A 22,109-nucleotide genomic window follows, 5' to 3' on the forward strand; every position below is an offset into this window, starting at 1 on the left:
CCAGGAAGAGTTTTGAATTTTTTTTTTTTTTTTTTTTGCGCGGACAGGCACCAGGAATCAAACCCAGGACTCCAGTATGGCAGGTGAGAATTACGCCACTGAGCCACTGTCACACCGCCCTATATTTCTGCTTTTTAAAAACTAGAACGACTTGTGTTTCTTTGAGATAGAAGGCAAAGAACAAGAAGAGAGGTAGAGATAGAAGAAGCAAATTAGAGAGGAATTACTGAAGCAAGAAAGATCTTAGAGGAGGTGAAGAGAAAGTGATACAGGCATATGCTTTTGCGGGAATAATGAACTCTTTCCTGACTAGAATGGGCAGACTGGTGGTGGCAGAAGATTTCTGACGCTGCATCACTCGGATAACCTATGCTCCCTCAGCCTGGGGTGGCAGGATCATCTGAGGGAGAGATGATTTAGAGGAAGATTGGTGGTTTGAGAAGGATGCAGAAAAAGATACAAAATAGTCACAGTGGACATTAGAAAATATCACAGAACTGTTAGATCCAAAAAAACAATACAAAAAGGTTTATTATTGTGATGATTTATAAAAGCAGTATTACCATAGCAACTTAATTTACAAATTTAAAAATAAATTTACATATTCACATCATATTACATTAAACAATTTTTTTTTTTTACTTAAAATGCTATAGTGTTGAACAAATACAATAAAACACAAAACAAGTTTTAAATCATGTAATGCCTTCAAAGCATGCTCAACGTGGAAAAATTTAATTTCAGGAACCAGCAGTAAAGATGATTATATCACTGGTCTCAGGTGATGTGAGTTTTAAAAGCCACTTTAACCTCAAATTCTAATCAGAAGCTTACTTGAAGACAGGCTGATAAAAAAGGGAGTTTTTCTGATTCTGTGTAGCCTAAAAAAAAACCAGAACTCAGAATTTTATACTCTGATCCACAGGAGGCTAGTTTTCAGCAAGGATAACATTATTTTTTATTAATTGGGCACTGTACTTTTCTTTTACATGCCAATAAAAACTCCCGTGTGCTGGGATAGGATGGTCTGAGGGCGCAGCAGGCCCATGGCTGCTGGATCTCCCAGCTCCTGCGGACGCAGAGGTTTATAGCTCTGGGGGGAGGGGAGAACACTGTGCAAAACCATGGCCCTGACCCTGGGCTTGGACGCTGCCTCTGGTAAATGCTGGACACTCCGTCTCCAAAGCCAGGGAGGGAACGCCTGGCAGCTGCCTGGGCATGTTTCCCTTAGTCCAGCTGCCAGGTCAAATGATACAGCGGCTGGCGGCTCTGTGAAAATGCAACTATTTGAGACCTAAGTGTCAAGGAGTGCTTTTTATGAGGGAAGTAGGACAAAAAACAGGTGTTTACCAATAGGGAGAAATATCATCCAGCTTAATTTAAGCCAAGGAATAGAGGGTTCACTTCAGCTCACACCCTTAAGTTTGGCCCTTAACCCATAAATATGGCCCTTAGAAATAAATAGAAGTCCTACTTCATGTTTCCTGACTTGCAGCAAAGTATGTAAACCTGAAACATAAGTCCTAGCAAATACATTATTATTAATTAAAATAGTTAATTTATCTGGCAACTAGTGACATTTCATGATTATAAGCCCTAAAAATTTAATGAGTGCAATTTTTTTGCATATAGAATGATTATTTATACATTAAAATACCAAAGGCACTTTTAGGATACATGATTAAATAAAAATACATCAATAGAAACAGGATTATTTATTGGTTCCTCAGTTTCTATGTCCATGTTGGTCATTGAGAGCCCAAGTTTGTACTTCACCTTTGCCAAATAGTGTAAAGAAAATTGCACCAAATACATTAATAGCAGCAGCAATACAGAAAACAGATTGCCATTCTCCAACAGTGTTCTACAGAGAAAGAAAGAAAAAAAATGCAGATGAGAAATACTGTAGTCCACTTTATAAAAAAAAGGTGGCCTCAAAATTGCTACAGCAGCATTGTTCATAAAGGCCTCACACTGGAAATGGCCCGATGTGCACCCACAGGAGAGTGGAATACTATACAGCAATGAGAATAAACTAACTACGACAATATAGATGCAGCTCACCAACAAAATGTTGAACAAAATAAGCTAGACACAAAAGAGTACATACCAGGTGATTCCTTTTATGTAAAGTTCAAAACCCAACAAAATTAGTCTAGGGCGATAAAAGTCAGGAGTGTACCTACTCTCGGTGGGGTGAGAGAGGAACGACAGGAAGGAGTACACGGGGGCCTTGCAAAGGTGGTAATGCTCAGTTTCTTGATTGGGTGCTGGTTATTTGGATGCATCATCTTTGTGAAAATGTGTCAAGCTGTGTACGAGAAAAGATTTGGGTATTTTAAAAATACATGTTATACTTAAATAAAAAGTTTACTGGAAAAAAAAGATGCGGCACGCCCTTGGATCTTGTGTTATAGGAAAGTCTTACGCCAGGTTCTGAGGGGGAAGCTGTCAAGCAGTCCAAGTGATGATGAGTTAGCAAGATGGTTTTTGAACGTCAGGTTTTGGGGCCAGGGCCTGTTTTAAAGGGAGGCCTGCCCTTGTGAAAGATCTGGCAGGGATCTCAAATGGCACACTAAGCAGGACTGCATGGGGCTTATCAATTAGAAAGCGGCAAAACGCTACTGTTCAGTGTATAATTTAGTGGTATAAGTGGTTTGAAAACATCAGGCAGTTATCCAAATTTCTGGTTCACGGGGCTAGCATTTAAAAAAAAAATCAAACAATGTAACTGGCAATGAGCAGGACAAAAGGAAGGCACTGGGTAGGGAGTATGAGGTCATTTACGTAGGAAAAAAGGGAAAACATGGAGAAAGAAATGAGCACCACTGTAGTTAAGTTATATCTGTCTGAAATTAATGTCTTCTGGTAAAAAAAAATCTTAGAATTTAGCCACTATTCAGACATGCTAACTATGTGCTATCATTCTAGAGGAGGAATCAATCGATAATTACAACCTTTATCAGAAAGAAATTTAAGATACATCTTAGAATTTCTAAGACAAAGCTTCTTCTCTTCTACAGGATAAATAACATTTCTAACATAAGCTACCTGGTGTTATTTGGAGGCAACAGGTAGCTAAAAATTTCACATAGATCCTAGGGTTTGTTTTTGTTATTATTTTTTTTAAACAAAAATCCTACCAGCGATTAGAGAATGCTGTTTTGTCAGTAAGAAAACTGAATCTCAGACACACTCTCAACTTTAAATATTTCATGACTTATTTGTATTCTTTGATTTTACAAAGTTTTTGAGGCAGTATAGCAAATTTTAACTATAAACAATGGTGTGCCTTTTCTTTTTAAAAATAATCCCTTTTTAGTAACATTAAGCAAATGCTATTACAACATATCTAAAATTCAGGCCAGATTCCACTTTATAAAAATGTTCAAGACTTTAATTCAGTTATTCATATTTTCTTAGCAGAAGTGCTAATATTATCAATAGTAAGTGAAATGGACGCAAGATAATGTCTTCACTTACGTTCCTGTGCTCCCATAATGCTTCAAAATGTAAGGCTAAAAATTTCTGATGCGTCCATCTTGATATACAGAACTTTAGGGGAAAAACTTCCCAAACATCTCTTTCTATTAAATGAGATAAAATAATAGCAAGGGAATGTTATTTCATCTAAGTACGGAATTAGAAATAGTGGGAGGGGAGAAGAAACAGGAAACCGTCTATAGTAAAAGACTTATGTCTGAGATAAGCGTATTTGATAGTAAAAGAGTCTGCAAGTATATTCTGAAATTCTAAGGGCTAGATACTGTATTAACTTGATGACAGAAAAAGCAGAGAGAAAATTAAGACTTTCAGAGGCTTAAGTCAGCCTCTTGAAGAATATATTTCATCAGTCCTTTAGACTTTTTTTAAACAGTAAAAAATTGGAGTTGGAAGGGAATTCTGAGAGTAATTTGATATCTTGCCCAATGGAGGCAACCTTTGTGCAACACTGCTTATGGAGCTGGCCCACGCTGGCTGCCAGCTTCAGGCCACACAGCCCCAGCCCCACCCTGCTTGCCAACGGCACAGTGCACCTCCCTAACCACACCACCTGGCAGATCCCTAGAGGGATCCTTCCACTCTTCTCCCACCCTGGTGAATTGGCTGCCCCTCTTCTATGGCGATAGCGCTCTACACATTTTAACTGCAGCATCTGTCATGCTGAGATTTTATTATTTGACTGCATGTAGTCTCTAAATGATGAGTTTCCTAACTGTAAAAGCTGTGTTGTTTTGCCTTTGAATCCTTGGTATATAGCACATAAGTATTCAAGAAATGCCTGATGAATAAATGTTTGAATATTTCAGGGTTAACTCACAAGGCATTCCATTCCATGTAAGTAACAGCTTTAAACAAAACTTTTCTAATGTCTTCTGATAACTTTTCTCCATCTGTCTTTGTGGACAGACTGTTAGGAATAAGTCCCTATCTTTTATTTGCTAGCCCTTTAAATACACGAAGACAAACTTTGAAGTCTTTTCAAGTCTTCTGCTTCTTTAAACATTCTCATTATATAAACTGTTCCTCTTTCATTATGAGATGATTTCCTCCTTTGCCTTTGGGGATTTTCTTGAATTTTACATTGCTAAGTTTTATTTGTCCAAACCCAAGATGCAAGTGATTTACCTGGTGTAATATTACAACTTGTAACTACCTGAGTGTGTGGTTTCAGTTACAAGAGCTTCATTCAATTTAGTTTTATTGTTCTGTCTAAAACCCAAAGTGTATTCTTTGAAAATACACTTTCCCATCTGCTATGGACTGAGTTGTGTCCACTCAAAAGATATGTTGATGTTCTAATTCCTAGTACCTCCGATTGTGCCTTTATAATCCAGTGTGAATTTGGGGTTCATAAGAGAAGAGGAAATCTGGACACAGGCAAGAGATAAGGGAGACTACCAGAGGTTGCCAATTAACCAAAAGAAGTTAGAAGAACATGGAAAAGATTCTTCTCTATGGTCTTTGAAGGAAGTATGGCAATGCTGATACCTTGATTTCAGAGTTCTAGCCTCCAGGACTGTGAGACAATAAATTTTATTGTTTTAAGCTAACCAGTTTCTGGTACTTTGTTATGGCAGTCCTACCAAATTAAGATATTGTCCTTGAAGTGGTTTAACTTTTTGTTGCTATAAAGAATTGCTTAAGAATAAACATTCAGAATTTTATCCTTAATTAAAATATACTCAACTTAGACACAGATATGCAGCTCAAAGTGAACTGATTAGAACTTTTCAGTTTAAAAGCAAATTATCTACTTACATTAGGAGTCAGAGACTTAGCAATGACAGGCCCAATCATGCCTGGGATAGTGGCAAATGTATTTGTGATGCCCAGGAGGATACCAGCATACCTGCAGAAACATTTTCATAGAGATTTATTACTTTGTTACACATTTAAGCAGCTTCTTCAATAGATAGCTATAGGGCTCCAAATTGTGTTCTTGTGAAATATTACATCTAAATGAAATGTCTTACTGAAATAGAATTGAATATTTAGCTAGTGAAAAACTTGTATTTCAATTGTTAATCAGTATTCTAAGATTATATAGGGAAATAACAGCAATTGCAAATGACCGCTTTTATAGTAATAAAGAAAAGTGTTGAGATATGATTTTCACACGTGACTTTGCCTTGATAAAAAGTTTAAGTAAAAAAAAAAAAAATTTACTTCCTGATTACAAAATTATTTCATTGTAGGAAATGACAAAAAAAAAAAACCCATCACATACAAAAAACATGAATAAATAAATAAAATTACCCATATTCCATCTACAGAAAGACAAACAACATTAACATTTTGGTGATTATCCTAATTTTTTTCTGCATATGTATATTTTCAAAATACTATTGTAGAAGTGGGTTCATATTGAACATACAGCTTTCATAACTTACTTGTTATATATTTATCAATAGCTAAATCCTTGCACTTTCTCAGAAGTAGACAAATTGGGTCTCTGAGTGTGTGTGTGTATGTGATAAAAAAGGCATTTGTTTGAGCTTGGAAAATGCTTCAAAATGCAATGATTTATTTTAAGTATAAATCTTAGGGGAGTGGAAAATCCTCATCTATGTTTAGTTGTAAATTGTTAAAGAAATCCTGCCTGCATCTAAGAAACGCTAATGATTTACTGATTTCTCCAGTGATTAAGGAATGTATGTAGACTACAGAAAGATACCACAGCCAAGATCTCCAGTAGATGATTATATATGTAGAACGGAATGATAATATGTTAAGAATGTTTGTGTTTCTTTCTTGTAATATATTTTTTTAATTGAAAAATTAAAAAAAAAAGCCAAAAAAAGAAAGATCTCCAGTAGATGCCATCTTAAAAAAGACTGAAATGCTTATGATTTACTATAGAGAAGTTATACTGGACTGATAATCAGGAAACCTAAGTTCTTGACCCAGCTCCAGCAGTAACTATCTGTGTGACCTTGGGCAAGGTGGTGACAGTTGTTTCTCTTACCATCCATGGGTTCACAGATGTAGGTATGTGTGCCAGTTTGAAAGTGCTGTGTACCCCAGAAAAGCTGAGTTCTTTAATCCTCATTCAGTATTGCTGGGTGAGATCTTTTAGATTGTTTCTAAGGAGATTGTGACCCACTCAATTGTGGGTAGTAACTTTCTTTTAAAAATTTTTATTTATTTTTAAACTTATTTATTAAAAAAATTTAACAAACGAAATATAACATTAACATAGATAACCAGTAATTTACAATATCATCACTTAGTTGCATATTCATCATTTCTTAGAACATTTGCATCCATTCAGAAAAAGAAATAGAAAGACAATAGAAAAAGAAAGAAAACGAAAACAGAGGAAAAAAAAAAAGATTATACCTACCATACCCCTTACTGTGGGTAGTAACTTTTGCTTAGGTGGTTTCCATGGAGACGTGTCTCCACCCATTTAAGGTGGGGTTGCTTACTGGAGCCCTTTAAGAGGGAACCATTTTGGAAAAAGCTTTAGAGCTAATGGAACCAACAAAGCCCACACAGAGCCAGAGACTTTTGAAGATGCATAAAGAAAATGCCCCTGGGAAAGCCACTTAAGAAGCCTGGAGCAGATGTTGCCATGTACCTTTCCAGGTGAAAGAGAAACTGTGAACGTCATTGGCCTTCTTGAGCTAAGGTATCTTTCCCTGGATGCCTTAGTTTGGGCATTATTATAGCCTTGCCTTAATTTAGACATTTTCACCGCCTTAGAACTGTAAACTTGCAACTTAATAAATTTCCTTTTTAAAAGCCGTTCTGTTTCTCGTATATTATATTCCAGCAGCTTGCAAACTACAACAACATGTAATATACACACACACATATATATGGTGGTCCCACCTGAGCTTATTCATACTGCACCAAGTACACCAAAATAAAATTTTTTTGAATTTAATATACACATATGAAAAAGTATACAAATCATAAGTTTTCAGCTTGATGAATTTTGACAAAGTGAATGTAATCATGTCATTAGCACCTAATCAAGAAACAGAACCTAGTGTTACAACCATTTTTAAAGACCTGAAACTTATGGTTGAACTGCCTCTCAGATTGAATAAATTTTGATTTGAATAATAATTGTTAGGTCACTTCTCTCCTAAAAAACCTACAAGGATGGTTTAAGAAGACTGCAAACTTTTGCCTGATCTGCAAGGGCCGTTGGTCCATCTAACCAAGTCTGACCTCCTAGTACTGCACAGTACACACTTCAGATCTAGTCGCTTGTGTTCCAGCTGCTCATATTTGCTACTTACATTTATTCTTACTATACTGTTCCCTGAAATTCACACTCTTTTCACCCAAACTACTCAACTGGCACTGCTTCCAGAAAGTCTTCTTGAACTAGTTCAGCTTATAGAGTTGTCGTCTCAGAGTTTTTATGGTCTTCAAAGCCAGTACTGTGTGAGTGGTGTTTAAATTTCTATACAGTTTAATTACACTGGTGTTAATTACATTCAAAATGTTTTCTAATTCTCCAGGTTTGCTAATTCTGACTCAACAGTCTCATTGCAATAGTCTAATTGTAAATATTCCCCTTTATTATTTCCAAGGCCCAGCACAACATACAAACTCATTACAACAACCAGAGAGAGGTGGGAAGTGACCCACATTTGCCCTAGGCTCCATGCACAGACCCACAGGCTCTGGCCACACTGATTGCTGGGACTTTGTTCCATATAGACAAGCTCTGCACCCTACTGGGGCACAAGCTTCTTAAAGGTGTTGATTCCTGATCAGGTGGTGCCGTTGATCCCAGGCAGGACTTACTTCACTACCATATATTAAAAAAAAAGTACCAAATACAAATTTAATTCTTAGAATTTTGAAGAAACTAATATGGAGACATATTCCTTTGTCTCCCAAAATTTAAATCAGGAAAGTCCTGTTAATGTTTAAAGGTATTTCATTTTGACATAAGCCACAGAATAAAAAAATTAAAGCCTTTTATGGAAAATTTCAAGCATACATAATATATTTTTATGTTTGAATATTATATTGAATATTGAATATTTGTATGTGTTCTAGTTTGCTAGCTGCCAGAATGCAACACACCAGAGATGGATTGGATTTCAATAAAAGGAGATTTATTTCATTAGTTCTTCACAGGAAAGGCAGCTAACTTCCAACAGACGTTCGTTCTTACATGGGAAGGCACAGGGTGATCTCTGCTGGTCTTCTCTCCAGGCCTCTGGGTTCCAAAAACTTTTCTGGGGTGATTCCTTTCTGCATCTCCAAAGGCCTGGGCTAAGCTGCGAGTGCTGAGAGGAGGTATGCTGAGCTGCTTGGGCTGTGCTACATTGAGCTGTCTCATTTAAGTACCAGCCAATTAAATCAAACGTCATTCACTGCAACAGGCACGCCTCCTGGCCAACTGCAGATGTAATCAGCAACAGATGAGGTTCACGTACCACTGGTTCATGTCCACAGCAATAGATATAGACACCTTCACCTGGCCAAGTTGACACCTTTACCACATATGTTAAAATATTATATTTCCATCATGTAACTTCAACAGTGATCAACTCATGACCAACCTTTTTAAAAAAACTGTATATTTGCATCCATTATTCCCACTCCAGATTATTTTAAAGCACATTCCACACATTTTATCATTTTGGTTTATATATATTTCAGTCTACATACATGTACTTATAAATTAAGGATTCAAATTTCCTTACTTAACAAAATTAAATCCTTAATATTATCAAATAGTCAATCTATGTTCAAGCTTTTCTAGTTGTAGCATGCATAATTTTTTTCTTTTTTTAATAGTCTGTACAAATCAGGATCCAGTAATAACACCCATACCAGGACACTGGTTGATATGTATCAAAAGTCCTTTAATCTGTTTCCTCCATCTCTTTTTTTTTTCTCTTCCTCAATTAATTTAATTGCATGAACATAACCCTTTCACATAGACTTTTTTAAAAATTATGAAATATATATATAAAAAAGCAATACATTTCCAAGTATGTTTTAACAAGTAGTTATAGATTTTTTTTACTTTTCTTTTTATTGTCAAACCCAAACAACATACAAACAGGAACATTCTTAACACACAAATATTCCATACATGGTGTACAATCAGTGGCTCACAATAGTAGAATACCTAGTAGAATATTCATCACCATGATCATTTCTTAGAACATTTTCATCACTCCAGAAAAGGAAATAAAAAGAAAAAACTCATACACACCATATCCCTTACCCCTCCCTCTCATTGACCACTAGTACATAGAATAGATTTTAAAGTTTGGTATGGGTTACAGTTTCATGCCTCTCTCTCTCTCTTTTTTTTTTTTTCATGGGCAGACACTGGGAATCGAACGCAGTCTGGTATGGCAGGTGAGAGTTCTGCCTCCTCTTTTTTAATGGAAATTTTTGTTGAGATAATTGTAGAGTCACATGTAGTGGTAAGAAATAATACAGATAAATGAGTTATTAAAAAAAAAAAGGAATGATGCAGCATGATTCTTTGTATACTTTGTCCAATTTCCCTCAATGGAAACATTTTGTAAAACTACAGTATATCACAACTAGGATATTAACACTGATACAATCCATAGATCTCATTCTGATTTAATCAATTTTCTTATTTTCATGCGTGTGTTAAATTCTATGCTATTTTATCACCTGTTTAGGTTTGTGTAACCATACACAGTCAAAATACTGAGTAGCTCCAATACCACAAGGATCCCTTCTGTTGCCTTTTTATAACTATACCCTCCTCCTTTTAATCCCTGGCAACTTGTCCTCCATTTCTAAAATTTCATCATTTTAAAATTTTATGTAAGTGGAATCATATAGTATGTAACCTTTTGGGTTACAAGCTTGGGTCACTGAGCACCATTACAAGTTGCTGCATACATCAATGGTTTATTCCTTTTTTTTTTTTAACCTTTCTATCTTGAAATAATTTCAAAAGTACATGACAGTTACAAAAATAATACAAAACTAACACAGAGAACTTCAATGTATCCCCTACTTAGATACTCAGATTTACCAACTTTGGTTTATTCCTTTTTATTGCGCTCTCTTTAATTGAAGAAACTTAAAGAGATATATGCCTTGTTGATGCCTGCACTCTGGATTTTGCAGATTGCATCCCTGGGATATCATTTAACATAACCTGTGCCCTGTATTTCCTATACACTGGGAGCAGATCTAGATGCCAGATCCTAGAGTATAAGTCAGATTTAAGTTTGCTATTTTTGCTAAGAAAACTTTAAGGTGTTGGTGTTGTTATAAAAACTTAATTAACCAAGTAAATGGCACTTTATTTATTGTTCTTAAAATCATTTAGACATATACAAAAAGCCTGATCAGAGCTTTTATTTTTTATAATTGGCATTTTTGTAAAATAAAAATCCAGTCAAAATGAAAGAAGTTTGATGTTTTATTAGCCCATATTTATGGGATAATACAGTTTCTATTAGGGTTTAGGGCTCTCAATACCTCGGTTATGGACGACTGATCTGAAATCCCTCCCCCCACTTAAGATTTGGAAAGGAGCTTAAGTAAAAATTCTGCTGAACTTATTACAGTAATCTGTAAACACCACAAATTTATATGTTCAAAACCTGTGTATATAGGATACAATGACAAAACCATGAGGCACAGATCTTTTTGGCTCATCCCCTTTGGGAGTGTATCTTAAATGAACCAAGCTTGGCAGGACCTGTTTTTTTTTTTAAACTGTTAACACCTTGGCAGTAGGAGGAACTGACTGCAATGCTGCCAGGCCTCTCTCAGTGACAGATATTAAGTGCAGATGAATGCTGTGAAATTCTAAATGTCAACACCAAGAAGCTCATTCAAGTAGTTATATTACATTTGGCCAGGAAGGGCCATGAAAGATTGATGACTGTCTGGAAGAAAACCATGTCGTACGGACTCAGTCTGGATTCCATGCTGCTTTAGTGTACTAGAATTCTGCGGGATTTATATTTGAAAATCTATCTAATTATTACCCTTGAATTTGGGCAACAATATGGTCCATAGGAAATCTCTGGGTCTAGCTTTGGAAGAAAAGGCTCAAAAAAATACCATGTATACAATTATATATTAATAAGAATACTGACTATTTATTGAACAACCTTATGCCAGGCACGGTTCATTTTAATAATAAAAGTCTCTCCAAGAAGTAGGATTATTATTGCTATTTACAGATGAAGAAAGAAAAGCTATACAAAATGTTACTCAATTTTACTCCAAATCAGTACTTAATATTATAATGTTATATCCTCTAATACCACATGTTAAAGACAAAGTGATCACTAAACTTAATCAGTAGAAAAGACAATTTTCTCATGCTCACGTTTTCATCATGCTTACTCCTACAAGCACTGATGCTACATGCCTCATGGTGTGCAGTCCTCATATGTTCTTATTCGAGTTAGTATTTTCCACTGAATGGGCATTCAGTTTTTACCAAAGACAAAATACTATGAAAGGACCACATAGTTATAAGATATGCAACTCTCATGAGTTACATACCTTATGAAATATGAAAGACTAGTAGGAAAATAAAAGTTGAAAGTTTGGCTGAATGGCTGAATCAAAAGATCAAAGTGAGAGAAATTATTTTGACTTTGATGTGATTACCTTACATTTGAACAGCTGTATGATTTTAAGTTTTTCACATATAGATGTCAGTCACAACCATAAACCTGGTGTCTGACTCAGTTTAGAGCAACCATAGCAAAGTCTTCATTACATGAAGCATTGTTGGCCCTTACCGTTATCCTAACTTTTATTTGTTGGCATAATTTTACTTTACTAAACTCCTTAGCTTCAGATGATACCTAAATAACATCTTTTTTTGTATTTCAAGACCTTTTTTTATTTGGCAATCTGTTAGTGTAAATTATAAATATATATAACTAAATTTTCTATTAAATTTTGTGGCCTTTGCTTGACAATTTAGTATTTTCTCTACAAATAATACAGTTGACAAAAAAGAATCCTACTCCTTGATACGTTTGTTCAAATGGATTCTTCTCAACATGTCTGAATAAATGTTTAAAGGATTTCAAGTAATGAACAATTTCAATTAGAGTGAAGGAGTTCTATAATTAGTGAACATGTGTCACAAGAAAGCAGGTTAACTTTTTCTGCTTGCTCCTTGGAAACTCTGTATTTTCTACTACATGGGCAACTCAGCGAAGAAGAGTGATCATCTTCACTCCAGGACAGTTCTTCAAGATACACTTGTACATCTACTGGCCCTATATTTATCAGATCAACTTCATGTCGCTGCAAATTATACTTCTTTTGTCTCTTCATTCCCTAGAATTTTCCACACCAGATCAATTTCGATGAACTTCTGTATGCATTCCTCCACTGTTCCTGCTGGCACATCTGCGCTTTGTCTGGATGATACATTAATGGGAGTTTCTGGTACTTTTGTTTTAGGTCTCACATGCTTGCAGATGGGTCTGCCCCCAGAATACCACACCAATCCTTTCTTGAAATCTGCTCAAATGCCATCATCCACTGAGCAGGAAGTGGGCCTTCTCAGGTCAGTTAACTTCGCACATCCATTGCTGCACACACCTGTTTGCCTTCAGCCAGAACTCAGAACAGGGTTCTCTTTCCTAAATAATGTCTTTTTTGATCTATAAGATTCACAAAAATCAGAGGGCTGGACCAAGACCTTTAAGAGTTATTGTTTAACCACACAGCTGGTGCTTGAAACCCAGCCCCAGGATCCCATGAGCTGTTGTCAAGCATGCTTCATGACATGACATTACCATACACTCTCCAAACCCAGTACAAGCATACACAGATGCAGGCAGGGACTATGCTTTCATGTTTATTTTCCAGCTCCAGCACAGTGCGTGTTACTAGTTAAAATACTTGATCCATTAATCAGCTTGCTAAGCTGTAAATGTAGTCATTACAAATCTACCCAATTGTACATCTAATTCATCTTTCTCTACCTTGTCCAAAAGGAATCATAAGAGACCTTGCTGAAAATCTGATATACCAAATCTACTATGCTTCCTCTATTAGGTTAAAAATGATAAGAAATTGGATTGGTTTGCCGTTTTGGCTCTTAATGGTCCAATGGTGGTTCCTAGTGAGTGTTTTCTTTTCTAAGAGTTCACCATTTATCCTTTTAATATTTTACTTGGGTTGATTAGTAATCCTGACTCAAATAATAACATTTATTGCCCTATGTGCAGGCAGTGTGCAAAGGATTCTGTATTTGTGTGTGTGTATTCTATTTAATCACAATGATTTGATGAGAAGGTACTACGGGTATTTGTTTTTTCTTCTCCAGCATCCATCTTTAACTTCTTTGGACAATAGCTCCAGCTTTTCTTCATTGTCAGGCCAAGACAACAGGGTGGGGTTCTAGAGCTTCTGGTAGACTTCAGGCACTTAATGAATGCCAAAATATATTTCGACTGCTTGAAGCCTGGCTGGGTGCTGCTGAAGCATTTTATGTTTCTCATCATTTTTACTTTTCATCTTTAGTTAATGACAGATTCACATTAACTGAGGCAACCAGTGTTACAGAAGTTTGTAATGAGTTATTTTCCCCAAGTTCTCAAAATAACTACTAGTGCCTCTACAATGAATTTGTCCAATTCTTTAAGCTCTTCTAAATAAGTAATTCAGAAGCAACTTGATGTAGCAGAAAGATCTGTAGACCATGAAGCTGGAAGACATGGATTAAAATCTTAGGGCTGCCATTTACTAACTGTGTGATTTTGGAAGTCACGTAACTTCTTTATACTGCAGTGTTTTCATCTTCAAAGTGAATCCTTTGTGTTCCTGCCTTCACATCTTACTGTGGATATTACTGATGGCCTCCTCAGCCTCTGTGCCTCTCCCCCACCACACAGCAATAATGAGGTTTGAGGGCAATGGCCTCTACACCTCTAACTTTACGGGTGGGTGCTGGCTGTCCTAAAGTCAAAGGGATTTCCCCTGCCATATGGATTGGTTCAGGTATGGTCATATAACTCATTTTGGTTCAATCAAAATGAAGCCCAGGAATGATTTCCCTGGTTGGGTGAGAAAAAGATCATTTTATTTCCTGCTTCATGTGAATGAAGAAGCACGTAGTTCTGGTCATTGCTGGCAATCATTTTATTGTGTAATTTCTTTTTCTTTCTGTGTGTGATTTTATAAATGGCCTTAGGATGAAATTAGTGCCATGAAAGGCAGAGTAGAGAGTGGAAAGAAACAAAGTCTTCGGTGAACACTGAAGTTGAGGGTTTTTCTCTCTCATCCAAGAAGGCACATGGTGAAAACAGTCAGGGTTCCTCTCTCATCTGGAAGGGCACATGGCGAGTATGGCATCATCTGCTGAAGCCTACTGTCTCTGGATTCCATGCTAAAGTAAATCAACAGTTCGATTTAGGTTTAAATTAGGATTTTATTACTCCAATTAAAAGCATCCTAACAACAGAGTCTAGACCTCTTTCCTGATAAATTCTCAACTCCCACATAGACTCCACTGACCATCCATCAACCCTAGGCTGTCAAATGTCAAGCTTTAGATCAATCCAATAGCACATTTTCAATCCTACATGTGAATTGCTAAACACTTTTAAAAGAAATAACAACTTTGCAAAACAGTGTCAGTATAAAATTAATCTCAATTTCAGCTGCTTCTCATCAACGCCAAAAATCTCTTCTATAAGCTCTTAGAGACTATTTTCTTCAAAAGCTATTTCAAACTTTTATTGTTTTCTAGTCTTTTTCACCCCAATTATCTTCTTTCTTAATTTCAGTAATGAATGTGACTTCATGTCAGACAAGTCAAGAGTTTTCAATCATCTATCAATTACTATGTAACAAAGTTCCCCCAAACAGCTTAAAACAACAAACATTCACAGTCTATGGGTCAGGAATTCAGGAGCAGTTTACCCGGGGTGGTTCTGATTGGCTATAGTTATCTGAAGGCTGGAGGATCCACTTCCAAGCTCACCCAGGTGGCTTCGTGGCTGGAAGTTTCTGGTTCCTTACAACACAGTCCTCACAAGGTTGCCTGAGTGTCCCACTACATGGCAGTTGGCTAGTGGGCTTCCCCCTTGGTGAGTCATCCGAGAGAGACAGAGACCCAGGAAGATACGGTGATGCCCTTTAAGACCTTGTCAGATACTATTACATCTGTCACATTGTATTCATTAGAAATGAGTCACTAAATCCAGCCCACACTCAAGGGGAGGGGAAATACGTTCTACCTTCTTTTGGAGGGAGGAATGTTGAAGAATTTATGGAACACCACATTCTAAAACCACCACAAGTCTCAATTTTTCATCCCATTAGAAAGCATCTCCTCAACTGGACCAATCTTACAATCTTCCTTCTCTTCTCAAAAGCTAATTCCTCAACAAACTTAAAACCTTCTGTGCAAAGGATTTTGTATCAAGAAAGTAAAAAGACAACCTAAAGAATAGGAGAAAATACCTGGAAATCATATATCTGATAAGGATTTTTTTTTGTGGGTGTATGGTCTAGGAATCGAACCCAGGTCTCCTGCTTGGAAGGCCACTGAATCACCTGTGTACCCCTGATAAGGATTTAATACCAGAACAAAGAACACTATAACCCAACAATAAAAAGACAAATAACTCAATTAAAAAATGGGAAAATGCTGTGAACAGTTATCAAAAGAAGAAACAGAAATGGCAAAACAAAGAAAAACAAAACACATGAAAGGTTATTCAACTTCATTAGCCATTAGGGAAAATGCAAATCAAAACCACAATGAGATATCATCTCACACCCATGAGAATGGCTACTATTAAAAAAAAATGGAGAGTGGCTATACTAATATCCAACAAATTAGACTTCAAATGTAAAACAGTTAAAAGAGACAAAGAAGGACACTATATACTAATAAAAGGAACAATTAAACAAGAAGACATAACAATCATAAATATTTACGCACCGAACCAGAATGCCCGAAAATACGTGAGGAATACACTGCAAACACTGAAAAGGGAAACAGACACATATACCATAATAGTTGGAGACTTCAATTCACCACTCTCATCAATGGACAGAACATCTAGACAGAGGATCAATAAAGAAATAGAGAATCTGAATATTACTATAAATGAGCTAGACTTAACAGACATTTATAGGACATTACATCCCACAACAGTAGGATACACCTTTTTTTCAAGTGCTCACGGATCATTCTCAAAGATAGACCATATGCTGGGTCACAAAGCAAGTCTTAAAAAATTTAAAAAGATTGAAATCATACACAACACTTTCTCGGATCATAAAGGAATGAAGTTGGAAATCAATAATAGGCGGAGTGCCAGAAAATTCACAAATACATGGAGGCTCAATAACACACTCTTAAACAACGAGTGGGTCAAAGAAGAAATTGCAAGAGAAATTAGCAAATACCTCGAGACGAATGAAAATGAAAACACAACATATCAAAACTTATGGGACGCAGCAAAGGCAGTGCTAAGAGGGAAATTTATTGCCCTGAATGCCTATATCAGAAAAGAAGAAAAGGCAAAAATGCAGGAATTAACTGTCCACTTGGAAGAACTGGAGAAAGAACAGCAAACTAATCCCAAAGCAAGCAAAAGGAAAGAAATAACAAAGATTAGAGCAGAAATAAATGAAATTGAAAACATGAAAACAATAGAGAAAATCAATAAGACCAGAAGTTGGTTCTATGAGAAAATCAATAAGATTGATGGGCCCTTAGCAAGATTGACAAAAAGAAGAAGAGAGAGGATGCAAATAAATAAGATCAGAAATGGAAGAGGAGACATAACTACTGACCTCACAGAAATAAAGGAGGTAATAACAGGATACTATGAACAACTTTACGGTAATAAATACAACAATTTAGATGAAATGGACGGGTTCCTGGAAAGACATGAACAACCAACTTTGACTCAAGAAGAAATAGATGACCTCAACAAACCAATCACAAGTGAAGAAATTGAATTAGTCACTCAAAAGTTTCCTAAAAAGAAAAGTCCAGGACCAGACGGCTTCACATGTGAATTCTATCAAACATTCCAGAAAGAATTAGTACCAACTCTCCTCAAACTCTTCAAAACAATCGAAGTGGAGGGAAAACTACCTAACTCATTTTACGAAGCCAACATCACCCTCATACCAAAACCAGGCAAAGATATTACAAAAAAGAAAACTACAGACCAATCTCTCTAATGAATATAGATGCAAAAATCCTCAATAAAATTCTAGCAAATCATATCCAACAACACATTAAAAGAATTATACATCATGACCAAGTAGGATCCATCCCAGGTATGCAAGGATGGTTCAACATAAGAAAATCAATTAATGTAATACACCATATCAACAAATCAAAGCAGAAAAATCACATGATCATCTCGATGCAGAGAAGGCATGTGACAAGATTCAACATCCTTTCCTGTTGAAAACACTTCAAAAGATAGGAATACAAGGGAACTTCCTTAAAATGATAGAGGGAATATATGAAAAACCCACAGCTAATATCATCCTCAATGGGGAAAAACTTAAAACTTTCCCCCTAAGATCAGGAACAAGACAAGGATGTCCATTATCACCACTGTTATTCAACATCGTGTTGGAGGTTATGGCCAGAGCAATTAGACAAGAAAAAGAAATACAAGGCATCAAAATTGGAAAGGAAGAAGTAAAACTATCACTGTTTGCAGACGATATGATACTATACGTCGAAAACCTGGAAAAATCCACAACAAAACTACTAGAGCTAATAAATGAGTACAGCAAAGTAGCAGGTTACAAGATCAACATTCAAAAATCTGTAGCATTTCTATACACTAGTAATGAACAAGCTGAGGGGGAAATCAAGAAACGAATCCCATTTACAATTGCAACTAAAAGAATAAAATACCTAGGAATAAATTTAACCAAAGAGACAAAAAACTTATATAAAGAAAACTACAAAAAACTGCTAAAAGAAATCACAGAAGACCTAAATAGATGGAAGGGCATACCGTGTTCATGGATTGGAAGACTAAATATAGTTAAGATGTCAATCCTACCTAAATTGATCTACATATTCAATGCAATACCAATCAAAATCCCAACAACTTATTTTTCAGAAATAGAAAAACCAATAAGCAAATTTATCTGGAAGGGCAGGGTGCCCCGAATTGCAAAAAACATCTTGAGGAAAAAAAACGAAGCTGGAGGTCTCGCGCTGCCTGACTTTAAGGCATATTATGAAGCCACAGTGGTCAAAACAGCATGGTATTGTCATAAAGATAGATATATCGACCAATGGAATCGAATAGAGTGCTCAGATAAAGACCCTCTCATCTACGGACATTTGATCTTTGATAAGGCAGTCAAGCCAACTCAACCTGGGACAGAACAGTCGCTTCAATAAATGGTGCCTAGAGAACTGGATATCCATATGCAAAAGAATGAAAGAAGACCCATCTCTCACACCCTATACAAAAGTTAACTCAAAATGGATCAAAGATCTAAACATTAGGTCTAAGACCATAAAACAGCTAGAGGAAAATGTTGGGAGATATCTTATGAATCTTACAATTGGAGGTGGTTTTATGGACCTTAAACCTAAAGCAAGAACACTGAAGAAGGAAATAAATAAATGGGAGCTCCTCAAAATTAAACACTTTTGTGCATCAAAGAACTTCATCAAGAAAGTAGAAAGACAGCCTACACAATGGGAAACAATATTTGGAAACGACATATCAGATAAAGGTCTGTATCCAGAATTTATAAAGAGATTGTTCATCTCAACAACAAAAGACAGCCAACCCAGTTACAAAATGGGAAAAAGACTTGAACAGACACCTGCCAGAAGAGGAAATACGGATGGCCAAGAGGCACATGAAGAGATGCTCAATGTCCCTGGCCATTAGAGAAATGCAAATCAAAACCACAATGAGATATCATCTCACACCCACCAGAATGGACATTATCAACAAAACAGAAAATGACAAGTGCTGGAGAGGATGCGGAGAAAGATGCATACTTATCCACTGTTGGTGGGAATGTCAAATGGTGTAACCACTGTGGAAGGCAGTTTGGCAGTTCCTCAAAAAGCTGAATATAGAATTGCCATATGACCCAGCAATACCATTGCTGGGTATCTACTCAAAGGACTTAAGGGCAAAGACACAAACGGACATTTGCACACCAATGTGTATAGCAGCGTTATTTACAATTGCAAAGAGATGGAAACAGCCAAAATGTCCATCAACAGAAGAATGGCTAAACAAACTGTGGTATATACATACGATGGAATATTATGCAGCTTTAAGACAGGATAAACTTATGAAGCATGTAATAACATGGATGGACCTAGAGAACATTATGCTGAGTGAGTCTAGCCAAAAACTAAAGGACAAATACTGTATGGTCCCACTGATGTGAACGGACATTCGAGAATAAACTTGGAATATGTCATTGGTAACAGAGTCCAGCAGGAGGTAGAAACAGGGTAAGATAATGGGAAATTGGAGCTGAAGAGGTACAGACTGTGCAACAGGACTAGATACAAAAACTCAAAAATGGACAGCACAATAATACCTAATTGTAAAGTAATCATGTTAAAACACTGAATGAAGCTGCATCTGAGCTATAGGTTTAGTTAGTTTGTTTGTTTTTGTTGTTTTTTTTGTGTTTTTTTTTTTTACTATTATTATTACTTTTATTTCTTTTCTCTATATTAACATTCTATATCTTTGTCTGGTGTGTCGCTAGTTCTTCTTAACCGATGCAAATGTACTAAGAAACGATGATCATGCATCTATGTGATGATGTTAAGAATTACTGATTGCATATGTAGAATGGTATGATTTCTAAATGTTGGGTTAATTTGTTTTTTTTTTCCGTTAATTAACAAAAAAAAGAAAAAAAAGAAAAAAAAAGGAAAATAACAAGTGTTGGAGAGGATGGGAGAAATCAGAATACTTGTACATTGCTGGTAGGAATGTAAATGGTGCAGGTGCTGTGGAAGACAGTGTGGCAGTTCCTCAGAAAATTAAATATATATTTACCATATGAATCACCAATCTCATTTCTAGATATATACCCTGTGCCGGTTTGAAAGTACTCCAGAGAGCCATGCTTTAATAGTGACCCATCCTCATACACAGTAGTTTTGATTAGACCATCTCCTTGGAGATGTGGTACACACAGTTGTGGGGGTGACCTTTGATTAGGTGGATATGTGACTCCACCCATTCCACGTGGGTCTTAATTAGTTTACTGAAATACTTTAAAAGAGGAAACATTTTGGGGAGAGCTAGAAATGACAGAAGCTACAGGAAATGACAGAGTTGACAGAAACTTCAGAGCAGAGCTGACATGGATGCTGGCATGTAAAGAACAGAGACACGGATGCTTGGAAATGCTTGGAGCCCAGAAGACATTACCAGGAGATATTAAGCAAGCCAGAACCTGGAGAGAGCCAAGGGAAGCCAAGAGATGAAAGCCAGACTGGAGAAGCAAGGTGAGGAACCCCCACAGGAACAAAGGCTGAACACAATGGAGCCCAGGAGCAAGGCATCAGCAAATACCAGCCATGTGACTACTCAGCTGAAAAAGGTGTTCTGACCCATTGGTCTTTCTTGAGTGAAAGTAACCTCTTGTTGGTGCCTTAATTTGGACATTTTTATGGGCTTAGAACTATACACTTGTAACTTATTAAATTCCCCCTTTTAAAAGCTGTTCCAGTTGTGGTATATCGTATTCTGGCAGCTTGCAAACTAACATATACCCATAAGAAGGAGAGAAAAAACTTGAAAACAGGTATTTGCATACGTATGATCACAGTGGCATTTTTCACAATTGCCAAGAGGTGAAAGCAACTCAAGTGTTCTTCAACAGATAATTGGATAAACAAAATGTGGTACTACATACAATGGATTATTCAGCAGTAAAAAGGAATGAAGTTCTGATGCAGGCTGCTAACACGGATAATGTTAGCAGACATAATGTTGAATGTAATAAGATAGATACAATTGTTTCTGAAGGGCAAATACTGTATGTTCCAGTTTGCTAGCTGCTGGAACGCAATATACCAGAAACAGAATGGCTTTTAAAAAGGAGGATTTAATAAGTTGCTAGTTTACAGTTCTAAGGCCGAGAAAATGTCCCAATTAAAACAAGTCTATAGAAATGTCCAATCAAAGGATTCATCCAGGGAAAGATATTTTGATTCAAGAAGGCAGATGAAGTTCAGGGTTTTTCTCTCTCATCCAAGAAGGCACATGGCAAACACAGTTTCTCTCACATCTGGAAAGGCACATGGTGAAAACAGTCAGGGTTCCTCTCTCATCTGGAAGGGCACAAGGCGAGTACGGCATCATCTGCTAGCTTCTTCTCCTGGCTTCCTGTTTCATGAAGCTCCCCGGGAGGCATTTTCCTTCTTCATCTCCAAAGGTCACTGGCTTGTGGGCTCTCTGTTTCTCGTGGCTGTGTCATTCTGCTCTGCTCTCTCTGAATCTCTTTCTCCAAAATGTTTCCTCTTTTATAGGACTCCAGTAAACCAATCAAGACCCACCCAAATGGGTGGAGACATGTCATCACCTAATCCAGTTTAACAACCACTCTTGACTAAATCACATCACCCAGGGATATAGTTTCAAGCACACAGTGTTGAA

The 22,109-nt window shown here is 36.6% G+C and overlaps 1 protein-coding gene and 1 pseudogene across 4 annotated transcripts in view; both read right to left on the reverse strand.

The window, feature by feature from the left end:
- Positions 1 to 513: 513 nt before the first annotated feature.
- SLC17A5 (solute carrier family 17 member 5) overlaps positions 514 to 22,109 on the reverse strand; it is a 76,482-nt gene continuing 54,886 nt past the window's right edge. For 2 of the 4 annotated variants that reach the window (XM_077162240.1, XM_077162242.1), the window contains 2 exons: positions 5,263 to 5,353; positions 514 to 1,864 (listed from right to left, as the gene is read on the reverse strand). In XM_077162240.1, the coding sequence (XP_077018355.1) occupies positions 1,727 to 1,864; positions 5,263 to 5,353 (229 nt within the window). In that variant the 3' untranslated portion in view covers positions 514 to 1,726. Of the gene's footprint in view, positions 1,865 to 5,262; positions 5,354 to 14,608; positions 14,849 to 22,109 lie in introns of those variants that run through there. The other 2 variants (XM_077162243.1, XM_077162241.1) reach the window with 2 other exon arrangements.
- Positions 7,330 to 14,444, reverse strand: LOC143684863 (dnaJ homolog subfamily C member 24 pseudogene; annotated as a pseudogene).

This window comes from Tamandua tetradactyla, chromosome 5, assembly GCF_023851605.1.
Source record: "Tamandua tetradactyla isolate mTamTet1 chromosome 5, mTamTet1.pri, whole genome shotgun sequence".
Classification (NCBI taxonomy): domain Eukaryota; kingdom Metazoa; phylum Chordata; class Mammalia; order Pilosa; family Myrmecophagidae; genus Tamandua; species Tamandua tetradactyla.